Source organism: Branchiostoma lanceolatum, chromosome 9, assembly GCF_035083965.1.
Source record: "Branchiostoma lanceolatum isolate klBraLanc5 chromosome 9, klBraLanc5.hap2, whole genome shotgun sequence".
Taxonomy (NCBI): Eukaryota; Metazoa; Chordata; class Leptocardii; order Amphioxiformes; family Branchiostomatidae; genus Branchiostoma; species Branchiostoma lanceolatum.
The window spans coordinates 20,403,562-20,424,041 of record NC_089730.1 but is presented as its reverse complement, the minus strand read 5'-3'; the positions used below and the strand labels follow the sequence as shown (position 1 = coordinate 20,424,041).

The following is a 20,480-nucleotide window of genomic DNA, read 5'->3' as shown; positions in this document are numbered from 1 at the left end:
TATTTGTGAAATGCCTGTCGCGATAGTTATACTAGTAATTAATTTCGCTATAGGACCAAAACAAGACAAAAACATAAATAGCTACAAACGTTTATTTCGCTATATCTCACAACAATGTTTACCTATTTGTCGTTGCCCATGGTCTTCATTTCCGTATAAACAAAATGCGTGGCAAATGACGATTCAGTATCTTATCCACTGGACAATAGAAAAATTAGTAATGTGTAACGTTATCAACATATTAGGCATATCACATACAGATGAGCAAATATCGTACAACTTATCAGTACATTACACATTTATGTACATGTTCTCTGGCTTGTCTTCGCTGACGAAGATGTACATGTACATGTACATTGTCGTTAAAAGCCCTTTATGGTACGACTGAATAAACGACTATCTTCTAACAATACAATAAAATCTACAAACGTAATATCATCATAATAATATCTTGTCCATTATCTTTTAGTGTAAAAACGTCGTGTAACGGCATATCAATTGAGGGTAAACATCTTCAATATATGAATAAACAAAATGTGTCAGCGGTCATTCCAGTATCATCCCTATAACGTACTAGTATTGTACAAGATTATCAAAACATCATAGATTAGCAAGTATCATATAACTCCTTATTATCATGTACACTACAGTAAAAGACACAGTTGAATTTACCATGAATGGCTAGTTTTACATTGAAAGGCTTTTCATTTGTCTACTTCATCCAGAAAGACTAGACTTGTAAGCACTCTCTACACAGGTAGGGTTTTTCTCAGATGTGTATAGTTAGGTGTCGGTCTAGGCTGGATTTGCATATAGCAGCATAGTCACACTGATCACATTTATAGGGTTTCTCACCTGAATGTGTTCTCATGTGATAGTATAGGGTAGATCTGTTAGCAGTCCGGTATCCGCACACCCCGCACATATAGCATTTATCTCCAGTATGTTTAGCCATGTGTTGGTCTAAATTGGATTTCTGTGCAGCAGAATAGTCGCAGTGGTCACATTTGTACGGTTTCTCTCCGGTATGCTTTCTAATATGTATGGTTAGCTGAGATTTCTCGGCTGTCTTGTATCCACATTCTCCGCAAATGTAGGGTTTCTCACCAGTGTGCTTAACCATGTGATGGTCCAAAGACCTCCTCTGAGCTGACGAATAATCACACTGGTTACATTTGTAGGGTTTCTCTCCTGTATGTGTTCTCATATGCTCAGAGAGGTACAACTTGAACGCAGTCCTGAATCCGCACTCTCCACACATGTAGGGTTTTTCTCCTGTGTGTTTAGCCATGTGTCGGTCCAAATGACCTTTCTGTGTAGCAGAATAGTCGCACTGGTCACATTTGAAAGGTTTAACACCTGTATGAGTACGCAAATGCATGGTTAGGTGCGATCTTCTCAGTGTCCTGTAGCCGCACTCCGCACATATATGTAAATTTGGGGCTTTCGTAGCATATTGTGCTTTAGGGGGGTCTTTACGTCCTGCGTGGGCCGGTGGAAGTTGAGGTGACGAGTCAGCCTTGCCGGGCATGTCTGAGTTTACGATGCTTGTGTCCTCGTGCATCGTTTTCTTTCCGTTGTACTTCCACTTACCCGGTTCTGCTGCCAGGTCCCTAATGCTGATTGTCTCGTTCCCAGGATGCCCAGTAGGCTGTTCTTCAACAGGAAGCTCGCAGCTTGGGCCGTCCATTGTCGGGGACTATAAAAATATAGAAGGTAGAACGATAATAAGGATTCGGACTTGATCTTAAAACATGACCGATTTTCTTCTAATAATATTATTGCACAAAGTAGCATACGTGCATATAGTTGTTCATGATATAAAATGTTTTGTTAGCTAAGAATGACAGATTTAACAACAAAAATCAACAACATGGGCACACAAATAATGACTGGGACTGAACAAAATATTCAAAGCTGGAGACAGCCCTGTATATGGTTTTGATGCGTCTAACTAAAAAAAAAGAGGTATTCAGGAGCATTAGATTATTCGACACTTCAGACGGTAATAGATCTCTACTCCACCCTATCCTAAAACATGACATTCGATATGCCCCCCTCCCCACCCAACCATAACGGACGTATGACTGCTCGAAATTATAACAGTCCTGACTTGATGTAGCTGCAGCACAACACGACGAAGGTTCAGGTAGTAAACAAGGGTCTTACCTGTCTAGCACAACTCTTTACGGTTGCAATAGATTCGAAGTAAGATGTAAATCGCCTCAAATTGGAGAGAAATGACACGACTCGAACGACTCAAAATGGCGGCTAAGTGTGATCACCAAACAGTGGAGCAAAGGTCAAAGTTGATCAACCTGATTACCCAGATCGCATCATTCGAGACGTTGTGCTCATCTGCTATATCATAAATTAACGTTTATTCCGGAATTACTATATTTTGAATTAGAATTACATCTCGCGAGAGTCATAATATATTAGCTAATACAAACTGGTACATTTCGCCAAGAAACAAAACGTTTATGTATACAATATTAAGAAACAGTATTTAGAAACCGGCCTTATTTCGCCTGACCGCACATTAATGATATAGAAATTGGAGCTATATACTGTCACATTGTTAGTTTTTTTTATCAATACAATGCAATGTATATATCTGTCTTTTTTAAGAATATAATTTCATTAAACTGCATGAATGAACTAAAAATTGTATCTTAGCTGCCATTATCTTTCATTGTACAAAATGTAATGCACAACGTTTAATAAAATGTAGTGCAAGAAAGTAAACAACTTCAATGGAGTCACTTTATAGGTTTGGAGTTTAATATCACATCAATGCTTGTCTTTCGATCAACAAATTGTCCATTTATTACATCATTAAAGGAATATTTACATAATGAACTTAGTATAATGTCAAAACAACGCCTTTTAACTAACTTGTCACAGTGTATGGTAAACGGCCACAGCGCTTTTCGGTCACTGTCTTTCTAATTTACAAAAAAACAATACATTCAAACAAGGTATATAACCTCCTTGATTCAAACTGTCTTATATTTCAAAATTTGTATAAACAAAATTTGTGGTCAACTGTCATTCCAGTACCGTACCAACAAAACAAACAAAAATAGCGATGTATCTACGTATCATAAAGAATTTGTCGGGACCATTGTCTAAAGGTCAGAAAGGGACCGATTATAATACCGATGATGATGAATACTAAAAACTCCTATCATTACGCAGTGTCGTCATGTAACCCTATGACTTAACAAATGAATATGTTAGTCAGATTAACAAACAACGACGCACTGGTAACATTCAAATGGGTTTTTCACTCTTACGCTATCTTATCTACCAAAAAAGGCCTTTCTTCCATTTTTGTATAAACAAAATGTTTGGTCAACGTTCATCTCAGCATCCAATCAACTAATAATGTACAACATAATAAAACAAATCGTAGATATAAGCAAGCACCGTATCTCTTATCGGTATTCAAAGTGTCGTCAAGTAGCCCGAAGACTTTACAAACAAAATAAAGACTTTTTAGCTTTTAAGTTTCTCCAATGGTTACATAAGAAATAATTTTCACCACCACACTTCCTGGAAATTTAGGGTTTATAAGGTTTTAATGTTTAACCGTAAGAAGGTCTGAAATATTTTTCCATGCTGACGATATCAAATAATATCTTATGCTGGTCAGACAGTCAGGAATAAGTCACGTTTGCATGGTTTCTTCCTTGTAGGTTTCTTCATATGTAGGGACAAAATATAATAAGGGTTCGCAGTCCTGTACCCACTACATTTAGGGTTTCTCACTAGCGTGTTTAGCCATGTGTCGGTTTAGACTGCATTTTTGGGCAGCAGAATAGTCGCACTGGTCACACTTATAGGGCTTCTCATCGGTATGTTTCCTCTTATGTTTGGATAGGTAGTACTTATCGGCTGTCCTGTACCCGCATTCTCCACACTTAAATGGCTTTTCTCCACTATGTTTAAGCAGGTGTTGGTTCAAACTGGCTTTCTGTGCAGCAGAATAGTCGCACTGGTCACACTTATAGGGCTTTACACCTGTATGTTTTCTCATATGTGAGGATAAGCTAGACCTGTAAGCTGTCCTGTACCCGCACTCTCCACACTTAAATGGCTTTTCTCCACTATGTTTAAGCAGGTGTTGGTTCAAACTGGCTTTCTGTGCAGCAGAATAGTCGCACTGGTCACACTTAAAGGGCTTTACACCTGTATGTTTTCTCATATGTGCGGAGAGTCTAGACCTTTCGCCCGCCTTGTATCCGCACTCTCCACACATGTAGGGTTTGTCCCCAGTGTGTCTATTCATGTGTTGATCTAAACTCCCTTTCCTTGAAGAAGAAAATTCGCACTGGTCGCATTTGTAGGGTTTATCACCTGTATGTATTCTTATATGTTCGGATAGGTGAGACCTGTCAGCGGTCCTGTACTCACACTCTACACATACGTATGGCTTTTCGCCAGTGTGTCTAGCCATGTGTCGGACCAAATTGGTTTTCTGTGCAGCAGAATAGTCGCACTGGTCACACTTATAGGGCTTATCACCGTTGTGTGTTCTCATATGCTTAGACAGGCTAGACCTGTCACCTGTCCTAAATCCGCACTCCCCACACATGTAGGGGTTTTCTCCAGTGTGTTTATTCATGTGTTGGTTTAAACGTAACTTCATTGCAGCAGAATAGTCACACTGGTCGCATTTATAGGGCTTCTCACCTGTATGAGTTCTGATATGTCTTGATAGGCTAGTCTCGTGAGATGTTTTATAGCTGCACTCCGTACATGCATAGCGTTTATCAACATCACGTTTTCCAGCAAGCCTATCCGCCTGCTTTGTTCGACCCGGTACGGAAAGATGGTCAGAGATTTCCCCGCAAGGTTCCTCGCAGGGAATGTCCTCTTCCTTATCCTGCTTCCTTCCCGTGTCTAATATATCACTGCTGTTTGTCTCGTTCCCACGCTGTACAGTTGGCAGATCACCCATAACATTACCGCTGCTTCTCTCGTCCATTTCTAAGAACAACAATGATTCATCAAAAATCAAAACATGGAAAACATTCCAATAGGCAATACTATCTATATCCAGTAGCAGTATTATATAAGTAGCAGGTTATATGTCGTCATATAGACATGTCACAAATCTTTGTGTGTATGCGGAACCTTACTTTTCAATATCACCTTTCCAATCTGTTGGAACTGCTGTCTATACCGTTTACTAGGACTACAAGGGTCGACTAATTCCTACTCAGATAAGCTGGTCAAAGTATTCAGAAACAATGGTACAGAATTCAAACTCTAGTCGTATGTGGCAGAACTCAACTTTACTCGTACTATGTATAAGTACATAACTAAACAAAACAAAACATCCAAAGTGACATGTTACGCTAAGTCTACTGTGCATTGGTAAATGTTTTTGGCTTCTCACCTGGATGTTTTCTCTTATGTGTGAATAGGCCCGACCTATTGGTCGTCCTGAACCCGCACTCTCCAGACATGTTGGGGTTTTCTCCGTTGTGTTTAAGCACGTGTCGGTTTAAACTGGCTTTCTGTGCAGCAGAATAGTCGCACTCGTCACACTTATAGGGCTTTACACCTGTATGTTTTCTCATATGTGACAATTGCACCAGGTATCAGAGGGGATCTTTTGGACTTGTTGTCTTAGTAGACGGACTAATTAAATACTAGTAGCAGTTGTATCCGCATACAAGGTACATGCAAGGAGGTTATATCCTCCTCGGTGTACATGTACGGACTTGAAAAGAAAGGTTTTAGTAGCATTCTCATCATGACATGTAAATCACCGTGCTAACTCCAGGACTAGAAGATATGTATAGAAATGTTTCCTGTCTTTCATTTTTTGATGATCTATTACTGTTCTTAGAAATGGACGAGACAAGCCGTGAGATGCATGTGGACGACCTGCCAGCTGAACACCCTGGGAACGAGAGAAACAGCAGCGAGAAAATAGATTCGGGAAGGCAGCAGGGCACGAAAGAGGACGGCCAATGCGAGGAAAAGGGCGGGGTAAAATCTGACCATCCTCCCGTACAGGGTTGCACACAACAGACGAACAAGCTTGAGGCGAAACGCACTGCGGAAAAACGCTTCGCGTGTACGGAGTGTGACTACAGAGCATCGCGAAAAACAAGCCTATCATTACATATGAGAACCCATACAGGTGAGAAACCCTACAAATGCGACCAGTGCGAATATTCCGCAGCAAGGAAAACCAATTTAGACCGACACGCGGCTACACACACTGGAGACAAGCCCTACATGTGTGGAGAGTGCGGGTACAGGACGGATTACAGGTATAGCCTAACTGAACATATGAATAGACATATAGGTGAGAAGCCTTATAAATGTGACCAGTGCGACTATTCTGCTGCACAGAAACGCACCTTAGACCGACACATGACAAAGCACACCGGAGAAAAACCAGCCTATATGTGTGGGAGATGCGGATACAGGACGGCTAACAGGTGTACCCTAATCGCACATATAAGAATACATACGGGTGAAAAACCCTACAAATGTGACAAGTGTGAATATTCTTCTGCACGGAAAGGTGATTTGGACAAACACATGGCTAACCACACTGGTGACAAACCTCACATGTGTGAGCAGTGTGGATACAGAACGTCACACAGGCCTCATCTAACACGACATATGACAAAACATCATACAGGCGTAAAAGAATGAAAACCATAGACATGTGTCCTGTGCAATTATCGTGCCGCTATACTGAATGCAGACTATGCACATGAGTTAATGCAAGCTCTAAGGTCCACCGCACGCAAAGTGTTAAAAGCTTCGATTTTATTCCGTAACAAGTCTTAGAACATTTTAAAGTTTAGATTGTAGCAGTTCCGTAGCAATTTTTGTAATGGTCACTTGTTACCCTTGTCACCATTGTTAACCTGCACTGTCTGTATCCCTTTTATCTACATTGTTTCTTGTTTCAAGTAGCCCTCGGGCAAGAACCTGCAAATGAAACTTTGGTGTTATTATAAGCTAAATACTTTTGCACCCTACAAGTGTAAAATAAAAGAATAATAATAACCTTTTCGGACGACCCATCCTGACAAATGAAGGAACTCATCACTGTTACGTATAAAACGCAAACCTGTTACCAGTTTACTTATTCTGCTACACGGAAAGTCAGTAAACGTCGACCCTTACGTATTTATGCCAGCTAATGCGTTCGACCTATGCAAACTTTTATGAAACATAGTTTAAGGAAATTCACATTACACATTTAACCATGAGTACAACTAACTCTCTTCCATATATTTTCTTGCTGTTTTTCCCTCTAGACAATAGACATTAACAGTATTTACGGACAAAAACGGCTAGAAATACTGGGTCCATGTGCGTCCAAGATTGAAGCTGTGCACCTTATTTGTTATCGTGAGTTCACCAGTGCACCTAGAAATTTCTGTAGGTTATAGAGTAGAGATTAGTCTAGTATATAGAATTTTCTTGAAAGTTAAATAATGGAAAAACGCAATATATCCTCTGCTGTACTTTGATGTACCACTTGTTTGGAATTTTGTAATTAACAGTAAAGTTTGTAACGTCGAGCAGACATTCCTCTTTATTTTAGGTTATGCAGCCAAACGTCTCTCTAAAATACGGATTGGTAGCTTTTATGTTTAAGATTAAAACCTTTGAAAGACATCTGTCCTGGCTATCTTACTTTTCCCATTCTCGTTCCCAGGGTGTTCAGCTGGCAGGTCGTCCACATGCATCTCACGGCTTGTCTCGTCCATTTCTAAGAACAGTAATAGATCATCAAAAAATGAAAGACAGGAAACATTTCTATACATATCTTCTAGTCCTGGAGTTAGCACGGTGATTTACATGTCATGATGAGAATGCTACTAAAACCTTTCTTTTCAAGTCCGTACATGTACACCGAGGAGGATATAACCTCCTTGCATGTACCTTGTATGCGGATACAACTGCTACTAGTATTTAATTAGTCCGTCTACTAAGACAACAAGTCCAAAAGATCCCCTCTGATACCTGGTGCAATTGTGGCATTATTAAGTTCGTCCTTCACTTGAAAGTTTATCTGTGTTGGTAGAAGTCATTCTGAATCAAGGTTGAACTGTAATTGCCAACTCAACAAATTTTCGACTGATCAGCTACAGTCCTTGTCAAGGAATGAGCATTCCATTACTTCTGTGACGTCACGTTATGCAGATAGGCCACGTGACGGTTCGCATATTTGTCTATGGCGTCACCCGTGCCAGGATTGATTACAGGTTACGTGACGGTGATACGTCTTAAAACACAAAGGTGCCATTGCTTAAGCCAATTATCAGCCAATATGTGGTAGCCGGGGGACTTCAAATTACTATAATTTTGACGTCAATGAAAAGGCTGTATATATTTTGCAGTCTTCATTGTCTCAGTAATTGGCGGCTATATTAGAACTAACCCAGTGAACAGCCTCTCCATGGGCTCTACCTGTTTCCCAGGCAAGAAAAACCTAATAACCGGGACAGGCTGATTGTCCAGGCTGCTGCAGTGTTTACTATGAGTCGGAGGACGTTCCCATGAAGCCCTGATAGAGACTGGTTATCAGACTGTATTTGAACTCAATTCTTGAATTTCAATTTGGTAATTCTATCTATAAGTAGGATCAGAACAATGTTTTTTTGACACGACATCCATATCAATGGATTCGACAATTTACAGATGCGGACTGCGTCTCTCAAACACAAAGCACGGCATATTTCATGCACTCCAAACAAAGACACAGTCTGGTCTAATTAGACACGTATAGAGATAACTGAACTTTTCTTTAAATCTTTAGAATAAAAAACCTAAAGAAAACACACAAAGTGACATTTCATACGTGGAGTCTACTTTATCTTATTTTATTCAAATTGCAACAGGCAATTTTGAGTCTACTGCGCAAAATTATCATACTTTTTATAGATGCCTAGTTAATGCCATGGCAACGCTACCTCGAGCTCGTTAAGCCACCCCCACCCCCACCCCCACCCCCATCCCCTTTTTTACAAGCCGATGTACGATTCACCCACAAAACCCTGCTGGGGTCCTATCTCGCTGGCGTTAAAGAATCGTTCAGTGCTGGTTGAAAAATAAAAATGGTCTCACCTGTGTGCTGCTTTTGTTGTTGGTTCGATAAAGCGTTCAATCGTCTAGAGAACAAGGAAATGATCCTCCTGTTGTTGTGTTGGTGATCCTAATGACGGACAAGCGGGTTAAGGTATTTCCGGTGGTGAATGGTCAGGGTATAGATACCTGATTACCCCATTGCAGCCAATGGTGAGCGATGACAGAGTAAGTCTTGCTGAGGTCTTGGTTTTTATTTGTTTTTATTGGTCAGAAATTACCCGCAATGGTAGCCTTTCTAGCGCTGAATTGATGCTGGGTTTATAGGTTTAACCCTTAAGCTGCCAGTCCCGACTTAACTCTCTTAACATTATACACAATATATACATATCTTATTCACACTTGCATTATGTGGAATTGTCGCAAGGGTCTAGGCGGCTGCCATTCGGCACCACCAGGTGACCTCAATACGACCTTCCCCAACCGAAGTTAGGTACCCATTTACACCTGGGTGGAGTGAGAAAAGTCGTGTCAAGTGCCTTTCCCAAGGGCACAAGATCGGTGACATGGCAGGATTCGAACTCGGGACCTCTTGGTTCTGAGCCGAACGTTCTGCCGTTGCGCGACACGACCCCGATATATCAATCTGTTGATGTAATCAACCGTTATTGTACTGTCCTGCTTTATTTCTTACGCATTATGATAAAAAAGCATTTGAGCTTTCTTTGAGTTCAAACCGCGACCTTCAAACGTTAACTTCAATGCATTGCATTGCATTGAAAACTATACACAATATCAAGACTTGATGTCAATATGAGTTCAAGCAGTTCACTTTAAAAAAAAATAGACATAAGGGTAACCGCGAGAGATATCATTGGAAGGCTTTAACTTGCAACAAAGCAGCAAGCAACAATGATCTCCCTATTGATTCAATCCCTTTCAACCAATGTTATTCGGTTTCATCGAGTGTGAAATACAGGAAGTCTGCAAGAAAATATACAAAACTTGTCGGATTCTGAGAATTTTCATAAATTAGATGCCAGATCAAAAATCTTATGTACACTGTTCCTTGCTAGCGGTCGACCGAAAAATAGATTAAATGTACAAATTCACTAATCATGAAATATACTTTATCTCTTTCATTAACAACCTGTCACAATGTAAACGGTCTCGATGGGATCAATGTTATCTACAACAAACTCTACTGGAAGAAAACATTCTTATTACATTATGTATGTATCTAATTATGATAGTTTTCATATGCTAGGAAATATTGTACTTTAAAGCCGTTCTGTGCCCGCACTTACGGCACTTGACTTGTGTGATTTCTCAAAAGTATGTACAATCTTGTTTTCATCTACATCATTCTTTTGTACAGCAGATTAGTAATTTTGTCACATTTGCATAGTTTTTCACTTGTAATTAATTATCATATCATATGTGTTGTCAAAAATTCTGAATTCGCAGTACCCACACACGTAGTTTTTTTCGCAATGTGTTTACCCATGTGACTATTTAAACTTTGTTTTCATTTGGTAGAAAAGTCACCATGTGCTTAGTCATGTGGCGGACCAAATTGCCTTTCTGTGCAGAAGAAAAGTCGCACTGGTCACACTTATAGGGTCTTACACCGGTATGTGTTCTCATGTGTCTGGTTAGATGAGTTCTGTAAGCCGCTCTGTACCCGCACTCTCCACACATGTAGGGTTTTTCTCCAGTGTGTTTCACCATGTGATTTTCGAGACTAAGCTTCCACTTGGAAGAAAAGTCACACTGGTCGCAACTGTAAGATTTTTCATCTGTATGCTTTGTCATATGTTTGGATAGGTGAGTCTTGTATGATGTCCTGTACCCGCACTCCTCACACCTGTAACGCTTCTTACCAATGTGTTTAGCGGCCGTGTGTCGGTCTAAGTTGAATTTTCGGGCAGCAGAATAGTCGCACTGGTCACACTTATAGGGTTTCTCCCCTGTATGTTTCCTCATATGCAGGACTAGGTAATTCCTTTTATGCGCCCTGTACCCACATTCCCCGCATATATGTACGCTGGGCGCTTTAGGCGAACCCTTCTGTCCTGCATGGGCCCGTGCAAGTTCATGTGATGATGGTTTCTTGTCGGACGCTGCACATGCAGAGTCTACGATGCTCGTGTCCTCGTGTAGCAATTTCTTTTGCTTGTCCCTCTGCCTTTCCATTGCTGCTGCCAGGTCCCCTCTGCTTATTGTCTCGGTCCCTGTATGTCCAGTTCACGTTCTTTCAACAGAAAGCTCACAGCATGGTCCTTCTATTGTTGGGGTTCTAGAGAAATATATGATGTGAAAGATATGATGATGAGAGAAATATATGGAGATTGTGAAAGATTCGTACTTGAATATCCTAAAGTATGAACACCTGTTACAGGTGCTCTTACGAGTACTTCCCAAGAACCGTCTTGGACTGGAACTCCATTCCTTAAACAAGTACCCAAATTCCAGACCTGGCTAAGTTACTAGTTAAGGGAGGAGGTCACACAACATCTGAGGAACAGACAATAACAGGGTATTACCACTTGCTGGGCGCGGGACCCAAACTAAGGGGATTCTATCCAGAACCAGTACCAGATGAGCACGTCTATATCTATTTGGTTGCAGTACGCATGTCCCCGTGGCGCAAGCGGTAACACAACCCCGCTGCTTGCTCATGTATTCAGACGCTAAACAAACTTTTAATGATGACGTCACCAACATATTATATCTCCCTTATAACACTATGCCGTACGTATCTTTTCCGGTGTGTAACAAACAAACGTGATGCGTTCTATGTGTCCAGCTACAAGCAAAGATACCAATGAGAATCAAATGCGTCAACATTACAGATCTTTGCCCTATAGCCTATGTACACAATTCCATTCGATATGGGCCCCTCCCCCCTGTATAAACAACTTATAGTTCTACTCCGAATCACACGCCTTATTACAGGTAGCCGCTGCGTTAGCGCGACACAGTGAATGTAGATGGAAAACAAAGATCTTACCTGTTTAACCAAACCGTTTATAATTGATATGGAGCCGATTCATGGTGAATGTAGCCTCCGATCGTAGAGACCCGACACGTCGAACTACTCAAGATGGCCGACCAACGTAATCACAGGTCAAGCAAACCTCGGAGCAAAGGTCAAAGTTGATCTACCTGATTATACACATCTAACCTTTTTGTCACTATAGTATATCAGTATAAGGTAAAGCGAGGGATCATGACGCTTGTTAGATTGCTAGTGGGGCAAGGTGGCCTCGCTGCCAGGTCACTCTTCTCGATAAGTGTGTTGGGTTCTTTTACGTGCAGAGGTGTAATGTTTATTCCTATCAATGTTTATTCTGGAATTACTACATTTGTAAGCTGCATGTTGTGATAGTAGAGAAAAATCCATTTTCATATACATGCACTATTACATTATGCTATTGGACCAAAACAACAACATATATGAATACAGGTTATAAACGGTTTTATTTCGCTATACCTTACAATGTTCTACACAATGGATATACCATGCATCTAAATTGGCCATATTTTTTTTGTTAAATACAGCCATGCATGGTGTACATTTCTTTTTGCAGAATGTTATAAAACTCGAGAACTAGTGTGATAAAATTTCATGCAATAAATCATATATGTATTAGAAGCCGTTATCTTACTATCTTTCAAAGTATGCAATGTCATTTACACCATTTATCCACACATCATGTTATACATGTTATACATGTCAGTAAACAACGCCAATGGCGTTAAGTGGTAAGGGAGGGTTAAAGTCCCATTAATGCTACTTCATAATCAAAATTTTCATAACGTATATAATAAAGCCGGTCTTATATAAAAACATATTGACAACTAAACTCCTAACGGAGACCCTTCAAATAAACAAATCTAATCTACCACGATATGATAAACTTTCTTAATGTCATGTCTTTTCTTCATTATGGCTGTGACTTGACTTTATATCAGGACACAATACTTACGAACAGTAGAAGCTTTAATTCCCCAATATCCATGTATGTATCTGACTCATATTGATGTGTTTTATTTGTGTTACATTCCTTTTTTGACCATTCGTTTGGGTAATACGGAAATGTTAACATAAAGATCGTGCGAGGCGATCTATGCCCATAATGCTGTATTTACATCTGAAGGTTTGCATTGCTGTTTTGCCATGGTTGTTTTCTTCTGTCGGTTAAAAAAAATTGTTTCTTTTTAATACAGCACAATAGTCAAACTTGTCACATCTGCAGGCTTTCTCACATTGACATTTTTTTTCATATACATGGATCAATGATACCATCGGTCCGTCCTGAACCTTCATATTCACCAGTGTGTTTAGCCATGTGTCGGTTCAAATCTCTTTTTCGTGCAGCAGAATACTGGCAATGATTACACCTATGGGGTTTTGTATGCTTTTTCATGTGCATATTCAGATGCGACCTGGAAGCCATTTTGAATCCGCATTCTCCGCACACAAAGGGACTCTCAGCACTATGGAGCTTGGCCATGTGTACATCTAAGCTGTATTTATATGCAGCAGAAAATTCGCACTGGTCACATTTGTAGGGTTTCTCACCCCTATGGTTTCTCATATGTCGGGATATGTAATTCTTGTCAGCCGTCCTGAACCCACACACATGACACATGTAGGGTTTTTCACCAGTGTGTTGGAGTTTGTGTAGGTCTAGATTACCCTTTTGTGCAGCAGAATAGTAGCACTGGTCACACTTATAGGGTTTCATACCTGTATGTGTTCTCATATGTACGGTTAGGGTTCCCTTGTCAGCCGTTCTGTACCCGCACTCCCCACACATGTAGGGTTTTTCTCCGGTGTGCGTAGCCATGTGTCGGTCTAAAATGCTCTTCCATGCAGCAGAATAGTCACACTGGTCACACTTATAGGGTTTCTCACCTGTATGTGTTCTCATATGTTTGAAAAGTCCAGACTTGCTGGCGGTCCTGCATCCGCATTGTTCACACAGGTAGGGTTTTTCTCCGGTGTGTTTAGCCATGTGTTGATCTAAGGTATCTTTTTGTGCAGCAGAATAGTCGCACTGGTCACATTTGTAAGGTTTTTCACCTGTATGTTTTCTCATATGGATGGATAGTTGATAATTCCGAGCCGTCCTGTGGCCGCAGACATCGCACTTGTAGGGCTTCGTACCTGCGTGGCTTGCCATGTGTCTGACTAAAGTACCTTTTCGTACAGCAGAATAGTCGCACTGGTCACATTTGTAGGGTCTCTCGCCTGTATGTGTTCTTATATGCTGAGTTAGTTCAGATATTCTAGACGCCCTGTACCCGCACTCCCTGCATAAATGTACCTTTGGTGCTTCTATAGCATCGTATGCTAATGACGAGTCTATCTGTCCTACATGGGTCTGTGCAAGTTCAATTGACGAGGTTTTCTTGTCTAGCGAGGCAGACAAGTCCTTCTGTCCTGTTTGGGCCGCCGCAAGTTGACGTAATAACAATGATGCTTTGTTGTCGGGCATTGCTTAGTTAAAGATGTAGGTGTCCTCGTTTAGCATTTTCTTTCTCTTGTCGTCCTGCCGTTCTTGCTGCCAGGTTCGCTCTGCTTACTGTCTCGTTCCCAGGATGTCCTGTATACTATAACAGAAAGATCACAGCTTGACCCATCCAGCGTTGGAGGCTATAGAAAATTGATGAATGACGCGGAATTTAATATCATAAAGCAGAACCTCTTTTCTGTCTTGCACACAGCGCAACAGGACATTAGTAACTAATACGTTCTCGCCTAGTTGAACCCTCGGTAGATAATGTCACTATTGTATACATACACAACATTCCTGATACGGTGTGGAGTATGTATGTTTCTAATTTGAAGTCATTTGCGCCATATTGGACTGCACAGGAAAACATGCTGCTGCCGCACTCCAACATGCTCGCCAGGGGATTCAACTCAAACTAATTGTGGCGTCAACTAGTGCACTACAGCTAGGGAACACACTCTGGGTAAAGATGTTCGTGACATGTCGTCAAGCCTCTTTGCCATTCATAGGATAGACAAACAGCATCGATCGACATATCACATCACCCTTATAAGCCCAACCAGGGTTCCGACTACGCATGTGCAGTGTCAAAGGTGAAGGTCCTCGAGACGTAAACAAAATCCGTCGGGGCGTTGATGAGCACTGTTTACAAGCCAGCAGCCTTCACCTAGTTTGACACTGCACATGCGTAGTCGGAACCCTGAATGGGCTTATTGTGTTGTATCCCTTTTAAACAACACCTGGTACGTATTCGTTCCGATGGGCTCAAATCTAAACACAAACGTGACAATTTCAACCTACTGGATGCAAATGTACTAGTGTTCTGGAGAAGCAGGCCAGTGGTGGATGTGCAAAATATGTGCCCCCCTCCCTCTGTACACGTACCCTGCCTATGACTTCTCTCGAACAACACCCATGATTTGAAGCATCCGCTGCATTAGAGAGATAATACAGTGAGTGTGATGGTAAGCAAATTTCTTACCTGTCTAACAAACTGTTTTTGGTTGATGTAGAGACGAAGAAAGTTGGCAAAATATCCTTAGATAATTTGGAGACAGATGACACCCCTCGCCCGTCTAAAAATGGCGGACATTGGTACGTCACCACGGGTCAAACCGGACGTGGAGTAAAGGTCAAAGTTACTGAGCCTGATTACCCAGATCCAACATTGTGTCTCTTTAGACCTCTTGTCGGATTGCAGCTTTTCCCTCACTAACCAGGGCTCGAAATTAATCTTTGGGAATACTTTGGGTGCACCGGTGCACCTAACCTAAAAATTCAGGTGCACAGAAATAATTTTGGGTGCACAACATAAAAGTAGAATATCAGCAAAACGTATTTACAAACCCTACTGCCTCGCTATTACTTGAATCTGAAATTCTATAGCTAACTTCCAAACTTTTAAGTGATATATCAAAGTACAACAAATATTATATCACTTTTTTCTGATACGTAAATTTCAAGAATATTCTGTATACCGGTGTGCAATACTACCCTATTGTCCAAAAGTATCTAGGTGCACGCGCAATGGTGCACCCACAGTCAAAAATTAGGTGCACGGTTCCAATCGGGTGCACATGCACCCAGTATTTTGAGCCCTGCTAACTCATCAGTTTCAGCTACTGTTCATTGTGCAATTACTAGCTCTGCAATTAGGCTGCACCAAGTAATTTTTATGGATGACGTCCGCGCGCGCATTGATTTTGGTCTGTTCCCAGAAAAAAACACAAGAAATTCCGCTTCCTGTATCTATGACCAAAGAGTTACAACAGTGCCGCAAATCGTAAGATTAACGTAGACTTAAAATGCGAAATGCATACTTCCACAGAGCAGGTGGGTTCGGTCGCTAAATTCAAATTATTGCTGTTTTCATGATGAATAAAATAATTGTTAGTTGTTACACTGTGTTCTCTCATTCAATCTGTGTCCTAACATGTGTCGTCGACTATTATATTTCAAATCTAGGCATCTTGTTTTTTTCAGCCCTTCTTGTTTTTTTTTCGCGCTCTCGCATTAGATTTAGGGTCTCCAAATGACGTCATCCATAAAATTACTTGGTGCAGCCTTACTAGCAAAAAAGTAACACACAGTAACTCAACACATTCGAGTGTCTTTATGCATAAATTTTGAACTGCAATGTCTCTTACCAACACAAAACCTGGGCTTACCCAAATTTTCGACTGATCAGCTCCAGTCTTTGTCAAGTAATGAGCAATCCACTGCTTCTGTGACTGCTCAGCGAGTCACGTGTTCTATCTGTATAGCGTGACGTCACCGAAGCAGTGGGTTGTTAATTCCTTGCAAAGACTGTGGCTGATCAGTCGAAAATTTAGGTAAGTCCAATTTTTGCGTTGGCATTTGGTTGTCTCTTTAAGCCTTGTTCTGTGATGAATTTTAAGTATATGAAAAAAGGACGAATAGAAAAAGATATTTGTTAAGTGTGTATTGTAATAGTTAACAGAAATAGGCATACATTAGTACATTCCGCAACGGAACGTACAAAAACAACACATTAACATTGTACGAGTAGTCCAAAATGTAGTGATTTTATTTCGCTGTAATTCATGAGTGTTCTATGAATTTGACTTGCCTATCTATCAGGAGTTGTTTCTGATTGTTTCGGACATGCATGCCATGCATATACAGTATCCTTTTGCACGACGCCATAGAAACCTAGGTTTAGACAACCACAATGATTGATTTAATGTAGTTCAAACGCATCGTACCGACACTTTCCGTTATCCTAAAAACAACATTTCTACATTATACAAAGTCTTGGTCTTTTGTTCGGGTATCATGGTATGCAAAGTCTTGTTCCTCTGTTCAGGTATCATGGTATTGAACATAATTATCATTCCATCACACATACAGCCGACAGAATGGCGTACAACATTAGCAAAAACTCATAGAGGTATTAGCATGCATACGAGCTATTGCTATTGTCTACAATGTCGCTAAGAAACCCCATGGGTGTGAATTAAATGAGTACACACCTTGGCAACAGTCATAAGCCACGTCGATTTTGCAGATAGTGCGGTTTGTGCTTTGGTCGAACTTCATTTTTCATGAAGAGTGACAGTCAAAATCACACTGATCATACAGAGATAGAAAATGCTCTAATACACTGAGAGGAGTGGAGAGGAATTTAAACCTACGATTGTTTCTTCAGCGTTAAGACAGAAAAGCCAGTTGACTTGTACTCGCACTCCCAACACATGCAGGATGTCTAACCTGTGTATTTCTTCTTTTGCAGTTTTAGACTGTTTCTGTGTGTAGCATAATAGTCACATAGGTCACATTTGAAAGATTTCTTTCTTTCTTTCTCTCTTTCTTGCCTTTAATGCCTACGGTCGTGATGACGACCATTTTGGCATGTTGGGAAAGTCGTGTTAAGTGCCTTTCTTAAGGGCACAAGATCGGTGACACGGCAGGACTCGAACTCGGGACCACTTGGACCGCCACATCCCTGTTTGTTTCCTCAATTTATCTTTCCTGCCGTCCTGTACCCGCACTCATCACATACGTTTCTCGCCAGTGTGTCTGGCCACGTGTAGAGCAAAACTATTTTTCCACACATAGGAAAACTCGCACAAGTCGCATTGACCAGTATGCGTCGCTATTTCTGTGCAGACGAATAGTCTCACTGGTCACATTTGTGGAGTTTCTTAACTGTACTAACACATCCTGTATGTTTTCTCAAGTGTTTGGATAGTTCAGACCTGTAAGCAGTCATGTACCCGCATTTCTCACACATGTAAGGTCTCTTACCGGTGTGTTTGACCATATGGCTGTCCAAACCACCTTTCTGTGTAGCAGAATAGTCACACTGGTCACATTTGTAGGGTTTTTCACCCGTATGTTGCTTCATATGTCTGGATAGGCCAGACCAGTCAGCCGTCCTGTATCGGCACTCCTTACACTTGTAGGGTTTCTCACCAGTGTGTATAGCCATGTGTCGATCGAAATCCCTTTTCCGTACAGCAGCGTAGCCACAATGGTCACATTTGTAGGGTTTCTCACCAGTATGGTTTGTCATGTGTATGGTTAGGCTTGACTTGTAGGCTGTCCTGTACTCGCACTCCCCACACTTGTAGGGCTTCTCGTCGGTGTGTTTATGAGACACGTGGCGGCCTAAACTGCTTTTAAGTTTAGCAGCGTAGTCGCACAGGCCACATTTGTAGGGTCTGTCATCGGTGTGCGTTATCATATGACAGGAGAGATAGAAACTACAAGCCGTCCTGAACCCGCACTTCTCACACATGAAGGGTTTCTCACCGGTATGCTTTATCATGTGTCTGGTTAGGTGAGCCTTGCGAGCTGTCCTGTACTCGCACTCCCCACACATGAAGGGTTTTGCGTGCATTGCTTTGTGTGTGTTTAAACTTATTCTAAACGATGTAGAAAAGTCGCGCTCTTCACAATTGTACGACTTTTCTGCAATCGTGCGTAAACAAGAATCATCTGTAGGGGATGTACTCGCGGTATGTGCTGCATCATGCCCCTCCGTCTGTCTAACCTGGACGCCAGCACTGTTAGCGTTAACGTTGCTTTGCTTCCTAATGGCTGCTCCACTGCGAACTGTTAAATCTAACGGGGCCGGTATCCAGGCTACCACCTGTCCTGCATGAGTCTGTAGAGATGGCTGCGGTTCGGCTCTACCCCCAGAAAGGTTGGAAGTCATACCGAACGTTTCCTCGCACTGACTTTCCTGTCCCCCTTCCTGCTGCTCTTCTGTGCCTACTTTATGATTTTCTCTTGCAGATGTCTCGTTCCCTGGATGTTCTGCACCATAGCTTTGGTCTTCCATTTCTGAGGAGCAAAAATAGAAAGTTACAAGAACGAAAGGTTTGATACTTTTACACATATTAACAGTCGTGTCAAGCCACTATAAAAACGTGTAGTGAGGCATATTTGCATGGTTCAAAAGGTTGACTTTTTCAATATTCAACTGACCAGACATCTGATGCAAACGCTGTTTATTTATTGTCAAGTGTCACAGCACACTACACTGACGCTCGAGCTTGAGAGTCAACGGATAGGGACAGACAAATGCATAAACAATGCAAACGCTATGAATGAGATAACGCTGGCAAATAACAGAGGAAGGCGAAATTTGGGTGCTGTTGTTGGTGTGATAAAACAGCATCGAATGCTATTTGGATTTAGGAAGTATGATAACGGAAAAAACTGATTTGCAGCCTTGAATACACAGACACATATAGCTGTATACGCAGTTACACACACACACGCACACACAAGGTTACACACACATACACACACACTTGTATCATCACATACAAAGTTACAAACATACGGTTACAAACATACACACACACTTGTATCATCATCTTATTAACACACACATACACACACACACACACACACAGACACACACACACAGAGACACGCACCGTGACTAACAATTTACACCCTCCCATATACAAGGATAAATGCATCAGGCTTGAATGCAAGATGCGTATCAAGCTGTGCCATAATTTGCCTCTTCTTGACGATGTTTGCAACTTCAGTTACGTCGTAATGCCCCCCGCCCCCATGCAGCAATCAGTATTTTACTCAGTAAATAAAACTTTGTTTCTGAAATACAGAGGAATTAGCAGGTGAACAGGTAGTTACCACATCTCTTACCTGCCATTTCGTGTCGTCTTTTAACTGCTGATATGTCGAATAGTCTTGAAAATGGCTTGAAAGTCGATCGAAACGTGAAACTCTTACGAACCAAAATGGCGGTCAAAAAATCTGACCCTTCCGCGCTACCAAGTTCGAAGGTCAAAGTTGACGTACCTGATTACCTCATATTGTTTGTAAATGCAACACCGACGTGACGCATGGCACTGTGACAAAAAATATTATTTTAACTGTTTT

The 20,480-nt window shown here is 41.3% G+C and overlaps 6 protein-coding genes across 7 annotated transcripts; 1 reads left to right on the top strand and 5 right to left on the bottom strand.

Annotated features, from left to right (window-relative positions):
• Positions 1-76: 76 nt before the first annotated feature.
• Positions 77-2,288, bottom strand: LOC136442315 (zinc finger protein OZF-like). Its single transcript, XM_066439102.1, has 2 exons — positions 2,170-2,288; positions 77-1,699 (listed from the first exon to the last, which is right to left on the bottom strand). The coding sequence occupies exon 2, from the start codon at positions 1,688-1,690 to the stop codon at positions 770-772; it is 921 nt and encodes a 306-aa protein (XP_066295199.1). The 5' UTR covers positions 1,691-1,699; positions 2,170-2,288; the 3' UTR covers positions 77-769.
• A 474-nt stretch (positions 2,289-2,762) lies between these two features.
• Positions 2,763-5,591, bottom strand: LOC136442290 (zinc finger protein 160-like). Its single transcript, XM_066439067.1, has 2 exons — positions 5,408-5,591; positions 2,763-4,995 (listed from the first exon to the last, which is right to left on the bottom strand). The coding sequence occupies exons 1-2, from the start codon at positions 5,589-5,591 to the stop codon at positions 3,761-3,763; spliced, it is 1,419 nt and encodes a 472-aa protein (XP_066295164.1). The 3' UTR covers positions 2,763-3,760.
• A 274-nt stretch (positions 5,592-5,865) lies between these two features.
• Positions 5,866-6,740, top strand: LOC136442680 (zinc finger protein OZF-like). Its single transcript, XM_066439624.1, has one exon. It carries the CDS (start codon positions 5,866-5,868, stop codon positions 6,682-6,684), a length of 819 nt encoding a protein of 272 aa, XP_066295721.1. The 3' UTR covers positions 6,685-6,740.
• Positions 6,741-9,941: 3,201 nt separating this feature from the next.
• LOC136442323 (zinc finger protein 525-like) lies at positions 9,942-12,200 on the bottom strand. Of its 2 annotated transcripts, none has more exons than XM_066439114.1 (2): positions 12,086-12,200; positions 9,942-11,371 (listed from the first exon to the last, which is right to left on the bottom strand). In XM_066439114.1, exon 2 carries the CDS (start codon positions 11,266-11,268, stop codon positions 10,588-10,590), a length of 681 nt encoding a protein of 226 aa, XP_066295211.1. In that variant the 5' UTR covers positions 11,269-11,371; positions 12,086-12,200; the 3' UTR covers positions 9,942-10,587. The 2 variants fall into 2 exon arrangements, with proteins under 2 accessions (XP_066295211.1, XP_066295212.1); XM_066439115.1 differs by having other exon boundaries at positions 9,942-11,357.
• A 915-nt stretch (positions 12,201-13,115) lies between these two features.
• On the bottom strand, positions 13,116-14,730 carry LOC136442292 (zinc finger protein 431-like). The gene has a single exon (XM_066439071.1). It carries the CDS (start codon positions 14,577-14,579, stop codon positions 13,359-13,361), a length of 1,221 nt encoding a protein of 406 aa, XP_066295168.1. The 5' UTR covers positions 14,580-14,730; the 3' UTR covers positions 13,116-13,358.
• A 3,507-nt stretch (positions 14,731-18,237) lies between these two features.
• On the bottom strand, positions 18,238-18,960 carry LOC136442679 (zinc finger protein 83-like). The gene has a single exon (XM_066439623.1). The coding sequence runs from the start codon at positions 18,958-18,960 to the stop codon at positions 18,238-18,240; it is 723 nt and encodes a 240-aa protein (XP_066295720.1).
• Between the last annotated feature and the right edge of the window lie 1,520 nt (positions 18,961-20,480).